Source organism: Pteropus vampyrus, unplaced genomic scaffold (assembly GCF_000151845.1).
Source record: "Pteropus vampyrus isolate Shadow unplaced genomic scaffold, Pvam_2.0 Scaffold297, whole genome shotgun sequence".
Classification (NCBI taxonomy): Eukaryota; Metazoa; Chordata; class Mammalia; order Chiroptera; family Pteropodidae; genus Pteropus; species Pteropus vampyrus.
The window spans coordinates 587,629-612,134 of NW_011889078.1; the positions used below are offsets into that span (position 1 = coordinate 587,629).

Sequence of the window (24,506 nt, forward strand, 5' to 3'; positions counted from 1 at the left end):
AATGAGCTTTGAATAAAAATTGATTTAATAGTAAACTTGTGGATGGCAAATACTAGTATCCCTCATATGCAAAAGAAAACGTCTCAAAGAATGAGACACTGCTTGGAGAGGATGCAAACTACACTCTTCCAAGGGAATCTAGACCTCCCAACTCCAAGTCTCTCTCTGCCGTACAGGGCTCATTCATAAACAAACTGAGCACATACTTTACGATTCCTTTTCAGTATATCAAAATATCAAAGAGCTTTAAAAAATAAATGCCACATGGAATTTCACGGTTGGACTGAGGCTGGGGGTATGGCCCTCACCTGATGGTTCTATTGGCATCCTCATGGTCCGGGTCTGGATCCTGCATTTCCCCACTGTCGTTCTGGCACTCTGCCATCACCATCTCAGCATCTTGGACCATCGCCTCTTCCATGTCATCCATGAGCCCACTGTTCCTTTCACTGTCATTGTCATCACTCCCTTCTTCCATGACCACATCAGACTCTGCCCCAGGGCTAAGCAAATCTAAAAAAATTGTTTTGCACTAGTGAAGATAAGCCTGAAATCCTAGACCCAGGGCTTCAGAGAAAGACAGGCAATCCTAAAACAAGCCAATCAGAAGTCCTAAAGGACAGTTATTTGGAGAATTTCTTTTCTTTCATTTCCTTTTAATTTTAGTTCATAAGTATCTAAATGTATGAGAGGATGAACATATAATTTTACAAATAGATGCTTGTTTTTCATGCCCTTAAGCCTAAAACCACAAAAAGTCATGGAGAGCCTTGGTAGGAAGCCAAGGGTGGGATAGAAGCAAAGTGCTAGGAAGCAAAGTGATACCGGACACAAGTGAAGAGGAAACTGATCATATTCAGTATCACAAGCCTGGTGGGAAAAAGATACATGGAAGGATGAGGGAAACTTTCACACGCAATAGTACTCAGGGTCATTGATTCTTGTTATCCCAGTAACTTTTTAATCATGGATTCCAATGTATTAAATTGGTTACATAAAAAACATCTTTTAAATACATAAGATATTTGATATTTGAAGTTATAGTGAATTCTGTCACTTTGCAGTTGATAGCACTACAACAAATTATAATTACTTACTGATACAGAGTACTAGTTTTAAAATTAGAAAATAAATTGATCAAAGACCCTACCTAGCCTTCCAAGCTTCGAAAATTCACATATTACCAGATTTTTCTGTTTGGGAAAATGCAGTTTCAGAGTAATCAACAATATCAAAAACTGCACTGCTTCCCTGTAGCTCCAGTTATCAAGAACACACTGACATTTTCTGGGCCTGAATAAAGTCAATACCACATGCCACAGAAAGTGGGAAGATTGCCAAGCTTTCCATTTTGGCAGCTAATTTATGCAGAGTTTTCCAAGGCAAAAACTAGTATGGGAATGTTTTCCTGGAGAGATTTTCCTTCTTCTTCTTTTTCTATGTATATATTTCTTCTAGAAAAAAAAGTTCTAGAACAAAGATAATCACTTGTTCTTCAGCCTTTTAGCAACAAAATTACTTAATTTATTGCTCTGGTCTCCTATCACCATTTTTCTTTCCAGAGGAATCAGAAATCTAATATCAGAATGAAGGTAGACAGCAGTCCACTATCTGTGGAAAAAGTTAGCCTGGAATAGATACTAAGTCAAATATTTTGCTAAGAATCCATTAGGAATATTACTCAGGAAGGAAAAGTGTGCTGTTCCTTTAAGACATGGCATTTTTTTTTTAGGAGTCCTTCAAAATTAACATATGCACTTACATTTTTCCTAAAGGAATATTCCCAAATGTAGAAAATGATATGTATTTTTAATTGGCTGAATTAAATTTCCTTTTATTATTATTAAAGATTCAGGTTAACACGTACATATATATTGAAAGTAATTGGGTGGAGGAAGAAAGAGGGTGATTATTTCCTGATAGGTCAGTCTCTGTGATTCTTCCTACCCTTGTCAGGAAAGAAAAGTTAACTTCTGCTGAGAATGAGAGGGTGGAGGAAAACAGATTGACAGTTAGAACTAGTAGGTATTTCAATATTTTCTACATTTCTTTTTCTTATTAAAAATTGTTGGGGTGATATCGATTAATAAAATTAAATAAGTTTCAAATGTATCATTCAACAGTGAGTCGTACATATATTGCATTGTGTGTTCACAATCCAGAGTCGGATTTCCTTTTATCACCAAATATTTATTTTCTACATTTCTGAACAAACTAGGATAGGCGTATTAAAGAAGAGAACTGGGGGAGATTCTGGAATCCAAGTTTTCACTACTAGTTGTTCACTATGTAAAAATTAAGAGTCTCTTTGTTTTTTAATCAAAACTCAATGAGCCAAAATTGATGCTTTTCTACAGTAAAGTAGAACAAACTGAGGCCATACTTTACTTTGAGCTGAGTCATAAGTATCTGAATAAAAAAAAAAAGGTAAAAAATCCCAACCAACACAGTCTGTAACAGAAAAGCAGCATAGACGTGACTGCAGATCTTTTACCCACCTCCATTAATGGTCACTTCGCCGAGGCAGTTGTTTGGTACCTTTGGGGCACAACGTTTGTGACAGTTGAATCTGCAGTCTAATCGCAGTGATTTTAAAAGAAAACAAACGAGAATTCATCAGCAAGAAAATTGTGAAACAAACAAAAAAATAATTTCAAATGGATTAAGGGTCAAAGTTCGATCGGCGACAAATATTTGGCGGCGAGACCACCCTTACCTTTGCACTGTAGGCCCTGCCTGAAAAGTCCCTTGAGAAGCTTCTTGCAGTACTGGCACACGGTGGGCCGCGTGTAGGAGTGGATGACGAACGTGTGCGGCACTTTAACTTTCGACATCAAAATCTTGTCGAGCTGAATCGGTCGTCCAATGTATGACTGAGAATTTGACCTCTTCTCTCGACCAATAAATGACTCTGATGGCGACTTTTGCTATATTTTGAAAAACAGTAAAGAACGATAAGATGTTAAGAGTCTGCTTGATTACTATATTTATGTATTTTTAATTCACATTTTTTTACTACTGTAATTATTGGTTTGATCCTTAAGAATACAAGGGATATAAACAGAAAATTATGTTTCTATTCATTAATGACATTTATTGCCCCTTTCCTCCTTGAGTTACCTTGTTTTTATAGTCTGACATGAAGAGAAGTGGAGATAGAATATTTGAACCTGATTTCTAGGACTTTCAAGTAATTTTTGGCTTTTTAAAATTTTACTTCAGTACAGGAATATAAAGCTGAAAACAAGGAAAAATAGTTCTTAATCCCACTGCACATATCGTTTCACTGACTTTTTGTAAAGTATTACATGCACGTGTTTAGAAAATGCTAGTGGTTCAGGAAGACAAAAAATGAAACATTTTAAATCCCCCCAGTCTGCTCTACGTAGTACTTTATCTGAAAAAATGCCTAGTTTCTTCGGATTCCCTCAGAGAAAAAACAAACAAATGTGATTTTAAATGATTCCTCAACTATATAAAAATAAAGGGTTAAACTTATACTATCATTTTTATAATTGATGTTTTAACTGATCATTTTAAAATTGGTGTTTTGGTTATAATTATATCTCTCTGTGTTCTTGTTTGTATTTTGGAATTAATCAGCCCAAGGAAGAGATTTTTTTTTAATTAAATGAATTAAAATTAACTGAGTTTTCAGAGTTTGGGGAAAATTTCATGGTATCTGTTGACATCATAGAAGTGTACTTGGGAATTATAAGAATAAGTGCACTTTGAAATCATCAAATAAAAGATAAATTAAATTACTTTTTAATAGTTATTATAATTATACACATCATTTATTAACCACCTACTCGAATTAATCATTGTTATATGCCTTACAGGATAGGCCTTGTTATCTAAAGTTGAGGCACCTAAATTCACAAAGTTTCAATACATTCTTTTGGGTCAAATGTTGGTAAATAGTGGAGCCAAAACATGACCCTACGTTTGTTTGACTCCAGAGCCCTTGTAGTATCACCTTACTCAGTCAATTTCTAATTTGGAATGATTACTGACAAGATGAGAAAAAAAATCATATTTACATACAATTTCCATCTATTTCAATTCCTACCTGCACCAAAAGGTTAAATACCACATTAACAAATGGGGAAATTTTGATTTGCAGATTCCCTAGCTACAGTAAAAAAATTCTGAGATGAGGTTCTACTTAGGGTTATTATGTCTATGGTTACAGTTACAATTAGAATTCCATAAAAAACAACTATAAAATGTAATTGCTCTGGAAAGGTTCAATTCTTGCAGAAATGTCTAGGGAGTTTATAAAGATGGGCTAAAGGTTTGCCAAACCAGAATCATGAACATATTGAATAAATATCTTCAATGGGATTGAAAAACAATTAAGTCCACAGGGTTAGGTTCCTCTTTTATGTGTCTTTCTTGAGTAACTGCAGCCAATGGGCCAGTTTTAAGCACAGACTAAAATAAAAAGTGATATTTTTCCATAGTTGGAAAGTTTTAACACTCAGAATAAAAGCTGACCTGATGTCACACTTTCTTAGCAAACTCAAAATGTTCTCAGATTTGAAAAATCATATGAAGAGTTGACCAAATCACTCTTCATTTATTTTCCTTATTTTAAGATAACTAATTCTAGACTGTGTTAACAGCCAGTTTGATGTAGGACTATTTACTGTATCAGGGGGCAAATTCACTTAGAAAAGCGAGAGGCAATCTGATAAGCTGAATGTTTTCTTCTCTTCCAACATGGTAACATTCACATAAACACTGCCATAAACTATAAGAACCAGAATTATTCTCAAGAAGCCATTTCATTTATCACTTTTGAGACAGGATTACATAAAGAATTTTAAAACATTACATAAGTTTAGGGAAAAAATTGGCTGTTATTTTGTGACCCAGAGCCTGCTCTACATACATATTCCAGCAAAGATGAGATTCACATGGCCACATGTATCCTTGGCAGAGAATAACAATGAACAAACTACAAATCTTATAGTGTCATAAATTAAGACTTTAATAGCATTTAAGGTTTAAAAGCAATTTAAGATTGTAATGGCATTAATAAAGACGGCCCTTCTGTCATTCATGACATCCTAAAATTACAATCAGCTAGCAACATGACCAGAAATACTTATCATTACATTTTCTTATAGTTCCAAATATAATTAATCATTTTCAATGTTGCCTATATTTCTAAATAAAAAAGAAAAGCTTTAAAATATTGAGACAGGGTGCATGCATGCTGACTTCACATATGGGAACTGATTTACTGCTCAGAGATTGAGTTGTTTAATTTTATTAAACACTTTGGGAAAGGTAGAGTGAAGAAGCCTTCTGAAGTTTTGTTTGCATAATTATATTCTATGTTTCTAGGAGTGGACACGCATACATTTGCACATGCCTCTCCCTATCACAAGGCAAATCTAAGAAGCTAAGACATAAGGGAAGACTGTATCACTATCCGATGAGTTTGTAAGTGCTCATGAGATATTTATCCATTCTTCAAGCAAAATGTACAAGGCCTTCATTGATCTATAACAAATTATAAAACAAACAGAAAAACAAAAGCCTGTGAAATAAGGCCATTGTCCTATAATACATATTTATTATTTACATAAATATTTAAGAACCACAATTTCTGACATCCAGCCAGTCATCCCTTTAAAAATATTTCAAATGATGTGAATACAAGCCAAACTGTTCTAAAGATTTTCAAAACCAATGATACATTTTTCATTAATAATTAATATCATTACTATTTTAAGCAAAAATACGTGATTTCAATTGTTATATGATTTTTATTTGAAGGTATGTACACCACAAAGTCATAATTATCATAAGTTGATGTATGAAGTTACAGAGCAGGCAAAAATTTAGAAACTGGTAATTTTAAACAAAAAGATGTTTAAGAAAAGCTTATCGATTGAAATTCAATTAGCTTGTACTTTAAGATAACTTTAACATGAAACTGGACTTAGTTCTTCAAGGGTTATTGTTGACTTAAATAACTAGGCTTTTTAAAAAAATATACTGCATGATTATACAAAGTAAAGAGATATAGTATTACTTTGTTTCTTCATTAGCTTACTTCATTTTTTTTACTTGTATATTTAATTATAATGTGTGCAGTTCTTTAGAATTTTAAATAAGATCTTTCTTTAAAGGTAATTCTGGTAATAAGAAAATTCTTCATTACTCATCAACAGAGTGAAGGCTTTATTAAGATTATTAGGTTAACTAAATGGTGTTTAAATTAATTTCCAATGTTACTTGCTGTTCCAGTTTGGCACTGTGTATTTAGTAAACCTGGGAAATCTGCAGAATAATTGTTTTTTACAGGAATAGGGAGGAAAGTTGAAACATTCTGGAAAGGGAACAACTACATTTTGTTTCCTTCTACTTCATTATTATGTTCAGAGCAAAACTGGCTCAGAACTTGCAGAAGAGATTTAAAATCTCCTTCTCTATAATTATGGTAAGCATATGCAGGAGGATATACTTCTAAAAATTTACATTTTTACATCAGCCAGGGGGCCTTTGCATTGTTCTTTTCCTGAGTTGAGAGGAGTTTGGATTAAATTACAGGTGTGAAACTTTTGTGAGAATTGACATTACTGTAAAATATAGTATTGGGATGTATAGATGTAAATGATTTGATTTGGCAAATTACAGATGATGAAAACTATAAAGGTCTCTTCTGTTCTCAGTGTAAGGGTTATCTATCATGGATGTGAGAGAATATGAGAACAGAAAAATGATGAAAGCTAAAATTTAAAGCCAGAATTAGAGATAAAATAGAATAAGGATTATAGAGATTAAATTTTGTTTAAAAGTTTGTGGTCTTGTGAAGTGTCTGCAACATTCTTATGTTAACAGTGTTTCATTTAAAATTACTGCCAAAGTGAAAACTATATGCACTGAATACCTTCGTACAGGGACAATGCGTCCTGGCTTTCTAGAGATTAAATTTGTTTTTTAAACTGGGATGCTAAATTAATGACTCAGCAAATTTGGAACCTTCCCAGAAATGATTGGTTAGATTATGGAAACTCCAACTGCCAGCAAGTCTTTAAACATTTAAAACAGGACTCTGAAACAATTTCCCGAAAAGGTACATACCACTTCAAAGTTCAAAATAAATTCTCTTCATTAGTAAAACTAGAAAACGGGGGTGGGGCGGGGGTGGGGGGAAGCTGTCTTCATTTGTGGTTTGCTTGTTGTCATTTATGTAAAGATCAAACAAAAGATTTTCTGAGAGATAAAAGCCATTTTACAAAAAACATAGTTCAAATAAATACATGTTGACAAATCTTTATGGACCTGTCTCAATTATCAGAGAAGTTTCTAAGGGAAGGACAGTATCTTAAAATATTTGTTCTCTATTAATGCAAAGAAAGTATCTGGCACCTGATGAGCAATAAGTATTGCTAGACCTGATCAGAACGAATGTTTTCAAGAAGTAAATGCATGAGAGTAAATGGATGAGACATTTCAACAGAGATATTCAAAATACAGACTGTACCATAAGCCTTTAAAAATTTGAATGTCACATGAAACTGTAACTTTGACATATTTGCTTTACTGGATTTCAATTTTAAGAGTACTGTTGGCTACAACTTCAGCTGCACTTTGAACTTGTCTGCATGTTCCTCACCCTCACTTGGCATATCACCATGAATACGAAATCTGTGCACAACTCTTCTGCTTTGGAAAGAGAAAGGTAGCAAGCTCAAATATCTGCAGGCTGTTAATATTGATAGGTGGCTCCTCAGTGTCATGGATGCAATAGAGAATGGTGGAGACTACAATAAATTAGAGATGCAGGGCTTAATAAAAAAGGATGGCCACTGCTCAAATACTATGAATAGCTGTCATGTGAGTATGTAAGCCCAGTGCTGCCAAACCTCTTAGTTTTTACAAAAATAATCTGAAACATTTGCCAGTCAGTGTATTTGAGTAACAAATGTGGTCCAGGGGGAGTCAGAGACCTTTGAACTAGATAATGGCATAAGACACTTTTTATAAGTTTTATATGTGCCAAACTCTTTTCATAGTACTTTACATGTATTTAAACCCCATGAGCACTACTAGTGTTATGATCCCCATTTTACAGATAAGGGAACTAAATCACAAGAAGGTTAAATAATTTGCCCAAGATGATATAGCTTCTAAGTAACAGAATTATGAATTCAGGTAGTCTTGCTCCGGATGATAATAACAATTACTCTCTCCTTAGTCTCTCTCAAATCTTACATTCACTAGTTTTATGCTACTATAAAAACAGAAAGTATTTTCTTCCCCTCATTCAAGTCATGAAGGAAGACTTCGTAGGAGACAAATGAAAATAATTAATAGTATGTTCTACAAGCAATGTGAAAATATTGTGAATCCTGTAACCTTGACCTACAAAAGAGACTTTCAACCAGCTTGTCTATGCCTAGAGGATAGGATATGAGTCATGTACAGAACATAATGATGAAGTGAATAAACAGCTTCTATTGCATAAGCATCACTCAGTTGGCTGCCCACTTTCCTATTCAGGTAGTATTATGTTTAGAAGATACTAGCACAACTGTGTGAAAAGAGATGCAACCAAACATTAATCTTTTATTCCAGAAGTTTTAAGACCTAGTATCTTGGACTATAATTCAAAGAACTGTGCAGAATAGTTCTCTCCTATTGCCATCGAGATAAATCTATCTGATTTAACAAATGTTTCCTGCGGAAATCCTACCTGAAAGCCCAATTCATACATATGCTGCAGGACATATAAAGACCAGTAAATAACAGTATCTGTGCCCAGTGAACTTACTCCATCAGAATTCTGGACACAACATAATTGTTACTATCAATAATAACAACATGTGCTTTTTCCTGATTTCTGCATGCTTATGCCCTTTATTCTTCAGATTCCAGTTCATATGTTACCTTCTCCAAGAGGCCCACAGATGACCTAACTTATTGACCATTCCTTGTCCACACTCAGTTACCTTCTGGCAAGTCATCCTTTCTCTTCCAGAGTCATTACTACAGCTGTCTTATTTACCAATTTGCCTATTGATTTTTTTTTTTACTCTCTCCTTTTAATAAACTATAAGTTCTATGAGGAGAGGATATTGACTATTTTGTTTATCACTGTATCACCAACTTCTGGAATACTGCCTCGCACAGAATAAGTGTCCCCAAATATGAAAGTTCAAGAAAAGAGAAAGTACATCCATGGTGCACATAAAGGGGTCATTCAGAAAAGGGGTTTCCTGAAGAGGCATTTGGTGTGGACTCTGAAGTGAGTCTCGCCATGCAATGACTATGTTGAGTATTATTAGCAGTCCAAATTCTGTTTAAGACAACTCAATCCATCCGATCTTCAGACTGCTTAGAAATGTATATACTCTGAAACCTGTTTATGCCACTTGGAAATGATTACCTAACCCCACCCATCTTCTCTGCTAGTGAAATATCACTGTGAAGGCTCAGTCTGATGCTGACTACTTTCTGATGTGAAAAAGAAACAATCAGCGCCTTTCAACAACATTTAGATAAACGTATTACCTCTCACAGGGGAAGTCAAGTACAGACAAGTTCTTGGGCAACAGACAAGCCTGAAGACCTCAGTGGAATGGAGTTCACATAGGAATACCCATGTTTCCATGCCGTATAATCCACTGAGTAAAGAATAGGGTGTTCTGTGAGTTTCAAATTGTTCAGTGTTATTCTGTTACGATTCTGATTCTACATCTTTGAACTACCTGCCAAGTGTGTCAGATAAATGAGTTTGGCTCCTCAGTTGGATACCCTACGCATACAGCATAAATAAAAGCTAATCAACACCTTTTCATAACAATGAAAAGCGTTACTACAGGGCAGAAAAAAATGTGCCCCCTGCTTTGTGGTGACTGAAGCTGTATTTTACAGTGGAGAATCCATTTCTTAATGTTTACAGCAATTTGTGAAAGCTTTCACAGTAATATCATATAATCTCATTAAAAATACAAGGTGATCTGGATTTCTTGAGTGCTAAAGTAGTCTTGGAAGTTATATTAACTTTTATATTACCTCTTTTTTTTTTAAGTAAATAGAAATGAAAGGTGAAAGAACCTCACTATTTTCTTAAGTGATCCACCCTTTGCAGGAAACGTACCAGAACTGTTAGTGAATTGTTGCAAATAACACCTACTGTTCTTTCAAAATATCAGTTACTAACATCCCACAAATCTGTGGGATCCTACAGGAAAAAGGAGACATAATATAAATAAGAGTACCTCTCTTTTTACTTGAAGGCAATGCAATCTTAATGCCATGCACTCTCAATTTATACAATAAAAAAGGAACATGTTCACTAAGGAAAAGAATAACTGTGCATGTCAACAACTTCTGCTTTGGGGCTTCAAATGTCAAACTTGATCTACACATAGAAAGTGAACTCGGTGGTAAACAGATTATGTAGAAAAGTCAAGAATAGTGATTTTAGGGACATATCTTCTTATAGTATTTGACCTTGCTTAAATTGACAGGGGCTTGGCCTGGGATTATGAGCTCACTGGAAAGCTGAATGAAATAACCTGGAAAGAGGCTGTCCCATTGATTACTGCCTTGGAGACACCCAGGAGAAGTGCAGTAAACACAGCCCAAGGCTACAAAGGTTAGAGCCTCTCCCTTCAAAAGTGGCCCACAAGGATAACTTCATAGTATTATATAGAATCTTAGCCTAGAACATGTGTGTATTTATAAGCGCATATGCTTCTGAAAAACATAGTAGAACTGAAGACTACATTTTAATGCAACTCAGTTTAAAAAGAGAGAGAAAAGATGAGACTTCCTCCCTTACCTACCATTTTTGTTTGTTTGTTTTAAAAATACAGAAGAGCACTAATTCAATGAAGGAGTATCGCTTAGTGAAGTTTTCAAGCATAGCTACAGAGGAATAGATACCACCAAAACTGGGCTATTTGAAGAAAGAGATATATTTGTTCTTAACTTCTGGATATTTTTCCAGCTTGCATTTCACTATATTTATTATCAAAATGGCAACACTTCACTATTCTTCAGAAGGGAGAGAAGAATCCATTGATTAAAATAGAATCAAATATCAAAAAATCATGTCTAATGGATCAAATAAAATAAGTACCTAAATATTTCTAAAACACGAATATTTTAGAAGCTGAATTATTTTCAAGTTTCTAGAAGTCTAATTTATAGTACCAATTCCAATCTTCCACTTTCCTCATTACACGAACCTTTATTACCTTATTAATTTACTTAGGATAAGGACATTCATGAAGTCACATAAGCTCTCAAAGTGAACATGAGCAATCTTTTCTCAATATTACTCAGCTAGGAGCTCAGTAGTCACTATTGGTCAAGAATTAAAGGGGAAGGGACTGAAATCTGGCCAGGTCTGGCATGACATTAAATGGATACAGACGACCAATAAGCAAATGCCTATTATTGGTAACAAGGGGCAGGGACTGTCTGTATCTTAAGGTAGAAAGCAATGTTTTGCATCTTAAGGCTTGGCTTGCAGGGAGAGTTATGAAAGACATGGTACCTTTCCTGCATGGGGAGCACAGGAACTTCAGAGCCTTCGTTTAAGATCCATTTGTTCCTAAGACCTATATGTTTATAAGTGTGAGTAAGTAGTATGTGATGCTCCTTGCCCCAGTGGAATGCATGAGAAACACACCTGCAGTGATCATATTTAGAATCACATATCTGGAAATGTTTTTCAGATAACGAATTAATAATGTACGTAGGATAAGCCAGACATATTTGAATGAAATCAGGCAACAGCTGATTAGTAACACATGAAAGGAGGCCACACACTCTTAATTTTACAGAAGGACTCCTTCCTCAAAAACCTACTGGAGCTCTTCTGATTCTCAGCGGGTGGAGAAGTGCTGGTTAAAGAATTCTTGGATATCTTTCCTCACTGAAAGTATGCACTGCCCAGGTATGAATTTGGAGAACTAGTTAACACAATCATCAAAAGAAATTTTGCAATATCTGGCAAATGTGCTACAAGGATGTCATGGTGCATATTTAAATGGAAAAATGACTTTTTAATTCAGATGAATCACCAGGATTCCTGGAACTCCAGAACATGAGAGTAGTAATTAAAGTCTCTCCTTCTAGATAGAATTTTGCTACTTTGGAAAATATCCCGGAAAATATTCATTTGGCCAGAAATATCATCTGAGTTTCATTCAGAATTAGAAATAGCTTTTTTCTTCATTTGTTCATTTGAAAATAATCTACCTTGACTATTATAAAGTATATCAGATTCATATCCAGTTACAGATAGATAATACGATATTGTTATTCTCTTTTCTTCTTTTTTTTAATGAACAAAAACAGTAACTGAATGAGTCAATTAGGGAGAGATTTTCTAGGAAAGTATGCAGTCAAAAGTTCTTTTTTTTGGTACGATACGTGTCTTAATTGAATGTGAGTCAGCAATCTTTATGAAAATAATAGCAGTATATGGCAAATTATTATTTAGAGAATATATACCCTAATATAAAAAGTTGAACTGAATGTTGTCTAACTTTTATAAAAACTAAAGGATGTAGAACATGAGAATATGAAACAAACACAGGGAAAACTTTTGGAATGAACAATTTATTTCTTAATAATTTCTATAAGGCAGTCCGAATGTTAAGAATTAATAAAAAAGACTAGGCTGAAAGCATTTAATTTCACCAAAAACAAATTCTCTATAGTGTTCCTTTACATCAAACCGATAATACTAAATGCTCCCTTAAAGACATTTAAAAACATTTGAAATAACTTCAGTAAAGTTCTAAAAACTTTAAAAAATTCCATAAGGACTATATTACATAAAAAAAGAAAATCGTGTCATAATTGTACCTTGCAGTTGCAAAGGACACCAGTGTTTGAAATTCTGCTTTATTTTCTACAGTGACTTCAGCTCCTTTACCTCAAGAAAAGACCATTCTCCTCAATAATTTGGCAAAAATATTATGTATATCTGCCCATATTGATTTATTTTTATCAAGTTATATATAGTAAGATAATGAGTGAAAATGAGTTTTCTCTGTGTTAAAATATTAGTATGGGAAAAGACATAAAAAACACACATAAAACTGAAAATATACTTCCATAATATATTAATAGAGGATTATTGTCATAACATATGAAGATTTGAAGCAATCAATAAGCAACTCAGTAGAAAAAGAGGCAATTCATCATAAGTGAAATATAGTCAATAAATATATGACAAGTTGTTTATCCTCCAATAAAAAATAATATTTAGGCATAGAAAAATTTTTATCCTATCAAATTAGTGAAAAAAACCTTTTAAAATATCATAAAATATATTGTTGGGAAGAGTATAAGGAAATAAAAACTCGCATACACTGAATATTACTAATACTTATAAAAATGTGCAAAAAAATAGAAGAATGCTTATTTCACATTGTTGAAAAATAAAAAATGAAAATAATCTAATCAGTAGGTTGATTAATTAATATATATCATGATGTAATGCCAGGAAGCTTTGACCATGACATATATTACTATATTTATTTGTTTGCAAATTGTTCATTTACACAAGCTCAATAAAGGCAGAGAACCAATCTAAGTTTGCATACTTTTGCATCTTAGCGTTACAAACCTAAGTGTAAATTGACTGAAACATGCTTAACGTGGAGCCACAGCCAGGTTTCTATAACAATTCTGCAACTCACACAATTGTCGCTCAAATATTTCTCTCAAAAATTCGTCGTTTTCTTCTAAGACATTTATGAGAAGAGTTTGTTACCTTTCTACACACTAGAGATAAATAAATTCAAGAACAATAACTGATGCAGAAAATGCATCTTTTCTCCATCTGCAGCTACCCCGCGAAGACCTTGTTGCCTTTTAAGTTGTACGGCCTCCTCAGAAGGAGGTGATGCAGGAGAAGGACGTGAAAAATGTGTCCCAACCGTCTTTGGCTTTCTTCCCAAAAGATAATTTGAAGAGGCAGATACTAATTCACATTTAAAATTATGTCTAGAAGGCACTGTAAATTACAAAATTTAAATTTCCAGGAATATCAAAACTTCCATTTACTGAGCTTTCACCCTGGACTTCTCTAAACAGGGCACCTTTTGAACTAGGATGATTTTTCTAAACATAGAAATTTATTATTGGGGAAGATTACTTCATTTTACATCTTTTAAATCAAGATATCTTGACTTATCAATTTTATTCGACCCAGAATGGTTCTGGTTGCGTTTTCATTAGCTTCCTTTGTTAGAGTTACCTTAACAAGATCACCTTAAAATGAACACTAATAATGGTATTTGAAATTTATAATCTCACAAGGGAAACTAACAATACATTGACTCTTAATTTGCAAGAATTATAGAAAAAAGGAAGACTAAACAAGTCAATTGGTCATAACAAGTTAACATAAGAGGACTATTGTATACTCTAATGCTTGACCTCAATGCCTCATCTCAGTGTTCAAGTTATTAATTGCTCAAGATAGAGAAAAGCTCAGTTTTGGAGGGGGACTTAATTAAACCCTTTTGAAGGAAATTTGTTTCTTTTCCACATATAAGTTCTTGAACTGAGACCTTGAGATGTCCACTTGCATACCATCCTTTAAAAAAATAATTAGATTGTGATAACACATGAAGGCTCAAAAATTCCTTTCTTGAAAAAGTTATATTCATCTTCCAGCAGTCCTGGTTTTATGCCTTACTATGCCAACCAAAACTTTTGTATTCTAAGATGGTGACCTCACTTTGCACAGTTCTGTGGTACCTGGCATCAGGACACAGTTCCAATATACATACATTTCAGTTAACATGCTACAGGGTAGAGTGAGTGCTGACTGTGTCCTGTTCTATTTTCAACCTGTCTGGTCAGTTTCATAAAAAAGACACCAATATTATGAAATCGAGTATTCTGAGGGGAAAATTTTACTTAACAAATCAGAATGGATTATTCTAATGTCTACATTGCTCTTTGTCTTACTGAGGACTATGAAAACTTAAACAAAAACAAGAAAAGACAACAAAACCGGTGGGCTTGTTGTAGTTCAATAGATTGGATACTGAGCTAAATTATTTATTTTTATTTATTTTTAAATTATAGTTGACATACAATTCTGAGCTAAATTCTGACCTGATTACTCCCATTGAATCAATGCAGATAATTGATGTCAATCTAATATCATAATGTTGGTTTGCAAAAGATGGTGAAGCACATTCCTAGTTCCAGCTAAAGTTAGTACCTACCTCAAAGCCAGGACTCAGAGGAGACTGAAACATGAAGTTGTAAGAGCAAAAAGCAGGCAAAGGATCAAAATAAAGGGAAGAAAAAGACAAGAAAACAGTGTTATTGGGGGGAAGGCAACACATGTTACTCAATAACGTTTTACATAAGTTACTTTTAAGAAAAAGTAAAATATACTAAAATGTCTCTGTGGCTACAGGAGCATCTGAGTTAGAAACCGCTTTTTAACACTGAAATAAAACTATAGAAACTAAGTCAAGATTTCAAAAATAGTTTACAGTTGTGAGCTGGTAAATGCGAAAAAAAACCCCACAAAATATCATGGTGTCAGTGATGAGAGACGGATCTTTCATCTCGTTGAAAATAAATTATAGTCAGAATGAAGTATTTTTGACCTTTAAGCGAAAGATTAAATTTTCTTCATAATAATTCATCCTCTCAATGAGAAAAGAAAGAAAAAGGTCATCAAAGTAATCAAATGTTATACAGTTGTTATCTGCCTGAAGGCAAGAATAAGCTGATGAATAATCAGTTTCAGTCAGTGGTTTACAAACCTGGAAAGTCCAATAGTAGGTTAGAGTTTTAATGAAAGAAATATGTCTACAGTGTATTTTTTGCTCATTTTAAAGTCTTTGCTACATATCATTGTTTTCTGTCTGATTTCATTCAAAGTTGAAATATAATTCAAAATTGAAAAGGTTATTCTAAAGCTTTTTAAGAGGTGTATCATCAATGAAAAAAATGTAAGAAACATCTTGGTTAATAGACAACACATATCTGGTAACTTATATTGACTATGCTCTTTTTTATCCCTGTTTCATCAAGCTTTTTTGGGCAGCTCTATCTGTTAACTAGAAAACATGAATCAAAACTAAAATACAGTTGACTTTTTCTTAACAAAATGCACGACTATGTTTCGAAATCAGTGATATTCCCAGTGTTGAATAAACTATTGCACTTTGAGAAAAATCCTATTATCTGTTCTCTGAATCCCCACATCCTAATTTGCAATCTATAGCTAACCCATTTTGTAAGAGACATTGAGAAGTGATGTACACTTAGACTGAGGTTCTCCCAAGATTGTTACCTAGTACCTGTTACATTTCTGGGCTGACTTGAAGCATGTGCAGAACTCGGGCAAAAACTGATCATTTGAACAGATCTAAATATGACTTTTAAGGAAGAATTATGACTCTGAATATAGTTTTATGGAACATTTTCATACAGAGGTGGCAAAGCTTTCTCTTTGAGAGAGAAAATCAATCAAGTTTCTCAATTTCCAAAATAAGATATCCTTGTCATCAATACATCTGATATCCAAAGCTCATGATTTTCCTTCAGCTTGTAGTACCGAATACCTTCACTCTGGGCTCTCAGCAGAATTCAACTTCAGTTGAGTGCTGTTCAATTCATGATATCTGAAGATGGCCTATGCAACATGTATTAACTAGCTTATTCATCTACGTGACCATTTCTCAAAGTGCATGTTTCTTTCTCTTAAGATATTCCCAGATTTTATGAGAAAAAGCGATTCCATATTTGAGTCAGTTTAAGAATACCGATTTCATTATTCCAAGACTCCTGAGAGTCATAATTATGCTTAATTAATATTGTGATGTGTAATACTTGGATGGTTGGATGGGCCAAGAAGCACTTCCCAATCTTATCTGACTAGGAAAATCTTTCTTTACAGAATATTTTATAGGAACATTATTTTGAAAAAAAAAGTTCTGGGAAATACCCAGCTCTATCTTTCTACCTTGCTATTGAGTTAGAATTACCCGAAATGTCCATAGATCACCAAGAAAAAGAGGGTCATCTATTCCTTTGGTAGTTGGTTGTAAAATCATACTATAGCTTTGTTTTTATGTTTTCCTCTTGAAGGGAGATCATATGAATTACTGTTTTGCATGTGTGATGAAAACTACTTTAGAAAACAATGTTTATTTTGCAAATGAACACTATGTACTTTAAGATGACGTGTTACTTTTCCTTTAGCACCCAAAGAATTTATGTTTCCTATTATTGAATAATGTAATTTCTATAACCCTGTTTTATTTTAATTGATAGGAATCTCAGAACTAAATTTACTTATCAATTATTCTGATATATTTTTCTCACATGACCTATGAAGAAACCTAATAACTTTATAACTTGCTATTTGTTTCTAACTTTTAGCGTATTATGAATAAAGATGTTAAAAACATGCTTGTAACAAATACCACTCACATTAGCACTCTTCAAAAATGAAATACTTAGGTATAAATTTAACCGAATATGTACGAAATCTATATGAGGAAAATCAAAACTCTGATGAAAAAAATAAAAGAACTAAATAATGGAGATATGTTCATTAATAAGAAGTCTTACTTTTGTTAAGATGTCTGTTCTTCCCAACTTGATCTACAGATTCAATGCAATCTCAATCAAAATCCTAGTAAGTTATTTTAGCACCAAAAACTAATTCTAAAGTTTATATAGAGAGAGAGAAGACCCAGAATAATCAAAACGATATTAAAGGAGAAGAAAAAAGTTGGAGGACTAACACTACTGGACTTCAAGACTTACTATAAAGCTGCAATAACCAAGACAGTGTGGTATCGGTGAAAGAAAAGACAGACAGATCAATGGCACAGAATAAAAAGCCCTAAAAGAGACACCCATAAATACAGTCAATTGATCTTTGACAAAGGAGTAAGGGCAATACAATAGAATAAAGACAATCTCTTCAACAAGTGGCACTGAAACAAGTGGACATCACATGCAAAAAAGGAACACAGACCTTATACACTTCATAAAAATTCACTCTAATGGATCATAGATCTAAATATAAAATACAATATTCTAAAACTCCTAGAAGATAACATAGAAGAAAACTTAGGTGACATTGGATATGATGATACCTTTTTAGATACAAAACTAAAGACACAGTCATGAGAGAAATTATTGATAAACTGGACTTTATCAAAATTAAAACCTTCTCTTCAAAAGACAATGTTAAGAATAATTAGAAGACAAGCTACAAACTGGAATAAAATGTTTGCAAAAGACATCTGATAAAGGATTATTAGCTAAAATATACAAAGAATTCTTAAAACATAACAATAAGAAAATGAACTCAATTCAAAAATAGGCCAAAGACCTTAACAGAAACCTCATCAAAGGAGATATACAAGGCAAACAAGCACATGAAAAGGCACCCCACATCAAATGCCATGGGGGAAATTCAAATGAAAACATCAATGACAGACCATTACACAGTTATCACAATGGTCAAAATCCAGAACACTGACAACTCCAAATGCTGGTGAGGATGTGGAGCAAGAGGAACTCTCATTCATTGCTGGTAGGAATGCAAAAATGATACAGCCACTTTGGAGGACAGTGTGGCAGTTTCTTACAAAACTAAACATACTCTTATGAAACAATCCATCGATCATACTCCTTGATACTTACTCAAAGGAGTTGAAAACTTCTGTCTATACCAAAACCTGCACACGGATGTTCATAGGAGGCTTATTCATAACTGTCAAAACTTGAAAGCAACAATATGTTCAAGAATAAACTATGGTACATTCGACAGTGGAAAATTAATCCACGCTAAAAAGAGATAAGCTGTTAAGCCACGATCAGACATGGAGAAACCTTAACTGCATATTATTATGTGAAAGAAGCCAATATGAAAAGGCTACATACTGTAAGATTATCAACTACATGACATTTTGGAAAAGGCAAAACTATGGAAAGAGTAAAAAGATGAGTGGTTGCCAGGGGCTTGGTGGAGGGGAGGATGGATGAATAGGCAAAGCACAGAGGATTTTTAAGGCAGCAAATATACTCTACAAGATACCATAATAACGAATACATGTTATTATACATTTGTCCAAACCCATAAAATGTATGACACCAAGAGTGAGCCCTGACATAAACTATGAACTTTGAGTGATTATGATGTGTAAGTGCAGGTTCATCAGTGGTAACGCATGTACCCCTATGTTGAGTGATGTTGATACTGGGGTAGGCTATGTATGTGTGGGAGCAGGAATATATGAGAAATTCGTATACTTTTCTCTCAAATTTTCTGTGAACTTAAAAGTCCTCTAAAAACATTGTCTTTAAAAAACAAAACAAAAACAAAAAAAAATATGTTTGTATGTATCTTTCTGTGCACATCTATGCACATTTCTGTTGAATATATACCTAGGAGTAGAACTGCTGAATCATATGATATGCCTATGTCCAGCTTTATAAGATAACTGCCAGGAGACAACCTTGGAAAAGCAGCTTCCCAAAGTTGTTGAATCAATTTACATTCCCAGAAGCAGCGTATATGAGTTCCAGCAGCTCAATAGCTTCACCGATACTTCTTATTTTCAGTTTTTTAGTTTTTTTTTTTTAATGTCAGACATTCTGGTATAGTGATATCTCTCTGTAGATTTAACTTTAAGCTCCTTGATAACTAATGATGTAAAGTTTACTTCATGCTTATAGGCTACCTATTTTTGTAAAATGTTCAAGTACATTGCCTACACAGCAAGGGGTTGTCTGTCTTCTAACTTTTTTGTAGATGTCCTTTATACATTCTATGGGAGACTTTTATAGGATGTATACATCGAAAATACCTCCTCCCAGTCTGTGACTTTACTTTGACAAAAATAATTTCCTAATTTTAATAATGCCCAGTTTATCAATCTTTTCCCCTTGACATCAGTGATTTGAGTCCTATTTTAAAAAGCTTTTCTCACTCCACATTCTTGTAGATATTTTCCTATTGGTCCCAGAAATATTTGTTGAAAAGACCATCTTTTTCTCACAGTAGTGGGATCCCTGTCATAAATCACTTGGCCTGTATAGCCATGTAATTTCTGGATCTCTCTAGCCTGTTTCACTGGTTTATTTTTCTGTTCTTGTCTTAACTGTGGCTTTATAAAATGTTTGAAAATTCTCCAATTTTGTTCTATATCAGGGGTTCTCAAATTCAGCACTGTTTGACATTTTGAGCCTGATGCTTCTTATTGGAGAATCTGTCCTGTGCATGGATCTCTCTGTGATTTCCTTCTTTCCAAGACATTGGTCTCTGAAATCCTGATTGCCTTGAGTGCTCTTGGGCACCTTCAAATATTGTTTTATTCTATTCTGTTATATTTTATTCAGTTTTTACAATGGTCCCTCTCAGGACAGTTGATCTGATACAAGCTTCTTCGTAGCTAGGAGCAAAAGTTCTAGAACAGATTGTTAACTTTTTGCCTTGTCTTGCATAACATGGTTTCAAATGGCTTTAACTTTTCCTAAGTATCACAAGAACATTTGTAAGTAAAAAAAAGATGAGTAAAGTACAGAGAAATGATAGGATCATTTAATCCCGACTTCTACAATTGTCTGAAAGTCTATAAAATTGATATAATCTTAATATGTATACTTATATGTAATGATACAATATATTAGTGAGTCTGATTTAAGGACTTCCTGAGTTTTTATTGTTTCTTTCTAATACTGGCGATGATTTACAAAAAGATATACATCCTCACATAACCATCTGTCATAAATTTACTACATTTTGAATTTTCTTAAGAGATGAACCGTTTTATGGTTGGTATAATGGATACAGTTTACTGCCAAAATTGATGAAAGACAAAGCTCGTCATATGATTTATGTTGTTATCCTTTTTTTCCCATCTTAGCAGCATTACGGAAATCTGAGATTCAACTTATGTGCCAAAAATGAATAAATGAAATTACTAGTGTCTTAAATCTGTATGTGAAATACTGATTTTGCAGCCAAAATAGGCAATCAAGTCTGGAAGAGAAAAATCATTTTCTGAGATTTGAGAGAAAATCTATACACTCATCAAGGCAGACCTGCAACATGGATGATCCAGTGGTATCAATACACAATGCCATTATCCTTTTCAGAAATGGAAAATATCTTTTATTGTACAAAGAACTAAAAGGTTTCTCTATTGTTGCCATAATAGTAACTTTGACTAGGCATTTACTACAAATTTTAAATTACAGTTAGTGGTCTTTCATGTCTTTCCCAGGGATGTTACACTCCAAGCATGCCTGGGTAAAGAAGGGTGTTTTGCCCTACATAAAGTAGCCGAGGCATGACTCAAGGCAACTGGGGAATACATGCCCTCCTCAAGGTGGATCAATTTTCTTCTTTTCTCAGGAATTGAATAAAATGATACACAGAGGCACCCCACGAGGGCACAAAGGGTTTTGATGCATGTAAAACAATTTTGAGACTCAATGTGTCAGTGTCACAAGCATTATTTCCAAAGGCATTTCTCATTTAAAGGTTATCTGTACGGCATTTTATACAAGGTTATGAACATTTATGATAAGATTTTCAAAGTATCTTATGGCCTTAATATTTTCTCACTTCATAAATATCTGATCTGATCAATTTTAAAAGCATTCTTGACAGACATTGGTTAAAATCTGAGTTTTAAAAATATATTTTTAAGCATTCTATTACAAAAATTTCTATTCAGAATTAAAGCACTAACTAGTGAATTCAACATTTGATGTAAAATATAGCTTGTAATCACTTAATTCAAATAATTAAAAAATAATTCAATTTACTTACATAAAGCAATTAAATAATTTGATTTAAAAACACAAAACCTGTGTTAAAGACTACAGTTATATAACCTAAACAATATTTATATATAAATTATATATATTTATATATGTATGCATGTAATTTAAATATATAATGCAATTTATAATATTTTAAATTATATACATGATGTTTTGAAGTGTGTACATATTTAAACACTTGTGTATATATGTATATACATACATATGTGTATATATTATAAAAAGCTGACATAGATTTAAAAACAGAATCTTCAATATTAATTATCTAGATTCTAATCTAATGATGAATGACTTTAATTAGAGCTTTGGGTTTCTTGTGAGATGTTAAATAATTTTTAAAAAAATTTTCTGGTAAAATTGAAAACAATACACAATTAATTTATAATTTTGTTTCTTAAACTTCTTTTTAAATGTGTCCTTTAAACAGTATGACTCTCAATATGACTCTCCTTAAAAACAAGAGTAACCGCTGTAACTTGTAAAATCACTACTTATAAAAATTCAAACTAAATCAACGAACTTCAGAGTTGGGAAGGTGACATGAGAGTTATTTCATAAAGTACATAACTTTTGATTTAAGCACCTTTCAGTAAGAACATCATGAATTTCAATTAAAACAGCTTTATGGAATAATATATAATCACACATATATATTCTGAATAGTTACCAAAATATATTCTTCTAGTTATTGGTGAAATTTAGTACCTGCCTTCTGTCAATAGGTTCACCTGATAAAGGTCTGAAAACAAAAGAAAATCCCAAAAGAAAGTCTTGGAAAAACAAAGTATGGAATTTTCTTATTTATCAAAACCAGTATTCATCTGAATTATATGTCTGGCTTATGCTATCACATATTAAAGTGATATAAAGATCACAATAAAATATTTTCCAAACAATGACCTAATTAATACAACTTTTTAGAGCTATCTTAAAAATGTATTGCCCTTCTCCACTCCAAGAAGGATTTAACCTAAAAGTTTTAGTACTTTTTAATTTTTTCTTTAATTGATTTTTATAATAGCTAGAGTATAAAGAGTATTTGTAATATCCATTGGGGGACAGCATAAAATATGGGAAACTGAAAGACTCACATTATTAATTTATTGCAGAAAAATGTTCTCGTTTTAAATAATTACCACATGTTTTACTTTGTTTTGAATGTTTGGAAAATCCAAATTTAATTTTCCTAAAGAAGAATATTTAAGTCATATCCATAAAATATATATTTTAGAGCTAATGGGACTATTTAAAGTATTGTGTCATTTTTCTCACGGTATTTGTCAATGTTGTCACTCTGACAATACACTGGAATGTATGTCAGTATGCCAAGCAATTAAAGACTTTCCTATATCCATTAAGAGCAAATTTCAAATTTTCTCCCAGAATAAACATGCCGCAAAGTACTTTAATAATCTTCAGAGAAAAAAAAACCATCTTTCATCTCTAGTTTCCAAATTCTGGCAAACTATGTTTTGCAACATTCACACATTAGTTTGTGCTGCTCTGGCCCTATGACCACGATGAAACCTCACATATTTTATAATTACACTAAACTCACAGACAAAAGCAAAATCAGAGCTGTTGGATATTTGATGAAACACTGACCAAACTACAGCACAGGCCCTGAAGAAAAACAGGCATTAACACCCTGGCTGTGTCCTCCCTCCCAGGGCACTATCTTAGATTGACATTGTTATTATACTGTCCCACAGATTTCTCATAATAAAGGGGAAATGGATAAACAGAAGGGCCTACCAGAAGAGGCTCGTCGGAGAAACTGGTGGAGAGCTCCACAGATGCTGTGCGGGCTGTGCTGAGCCCAGTAAGGGAAACATTCGAGAGCCTTCTCCGTCTCACGCCACTGCAGTTGTTGGGGATTTTAAATGCACATCTCTTATGGTAATTCAGACCGCATCCTGGAAAAAGAAAATAAAAATGACTTTTGTTCAACTGTAAATTAAAAGCTATTCTAGTGTATTAGTTGTAAATTTTACATTTTTAAAAACAGCACTGCTTCCATTCCTCTTGGGGCTATTTGGAAATTCAATTTTTCTTTTGAGCTTTTTCTGATCTCTTCTCCCAATCTGTAAATAATCTGGGTTTTGAATTCTGATTTTATTGGACAAGCTCAGCAACTACTGTGGTTATTATTTTAACTGTCCCCTGATATAACAGACTCAGGCTTTGAAGGATGTAGCAACAAAACTACAAAAATGATCTGAGCCCATTTTTAGCTGCCACAAGTTCTAATGTAGACACAGGGGAAATTAATCACAATGCATCACAACTTTTGAACTACACTGATCTGAATTCTGACTTCACAGTTCAACAAGTTCTTTCCATGGAGGCTGATAAAACTATGATATTGGTGAAGAAATGTGGATACAAGTTCGAGGCTGCCATTCAATAGCTGAGTGACCTTGGATGGTTTGATTAACCTCCTGAATCTCTGGTCATTTCAACAAATATTTATTGAATGCTTACTTTTCCAAAATCTGGATTAAGATGAAAATTTTATTTTCAGTCTATTGCCAAAATAACCAACATGAAAGAAAGACATCCATACGACATAGGGGAAAAGATGTGAGAATCGGGTTTCCTAGATCAGAGCAAATATTCTGAAGACAGGAAATGTAAAGAAATGAACAGAACAGAATCCATGCACCGCTCCC

The 24,506-nt window shown here is 33.4% G+C and overlaps 1 protein-coding gene across 2 annotated transcripts in view; it reads right to left on the reverse strand.

The window, feature by feature from the left end:
* The window catches only part of PRKD1 (protein kinase D1), a 162,837-nt gene that overhangs the window by 53,686 nt on the left and 84,645 nt on the right, over positions 1-24,506 (reverse strand). For both annotated transcript variants that reach the window (XM_023521146.1, XM_023521147.1), the window contains 4 exons: positions 15,231-15,254; positions 2,717-2,927; positions 2,499-2,576; positions 309-513 (listed from right to left, as the gene is read on the reverse strand). In XM_023521146.1, coding sequence (XP_023376914.1) covers positions 309-513; positions 2,499-2,576; positions 2,717-2,927; positions 15,231-15,254 — 518 coding nt within the window. The remainder of the gene's footprint in view (positions 1-308; positions 514-2,498; positions 2,577-2,716; positions 2,928-15,230; positions 15,255-24,506) is intronic.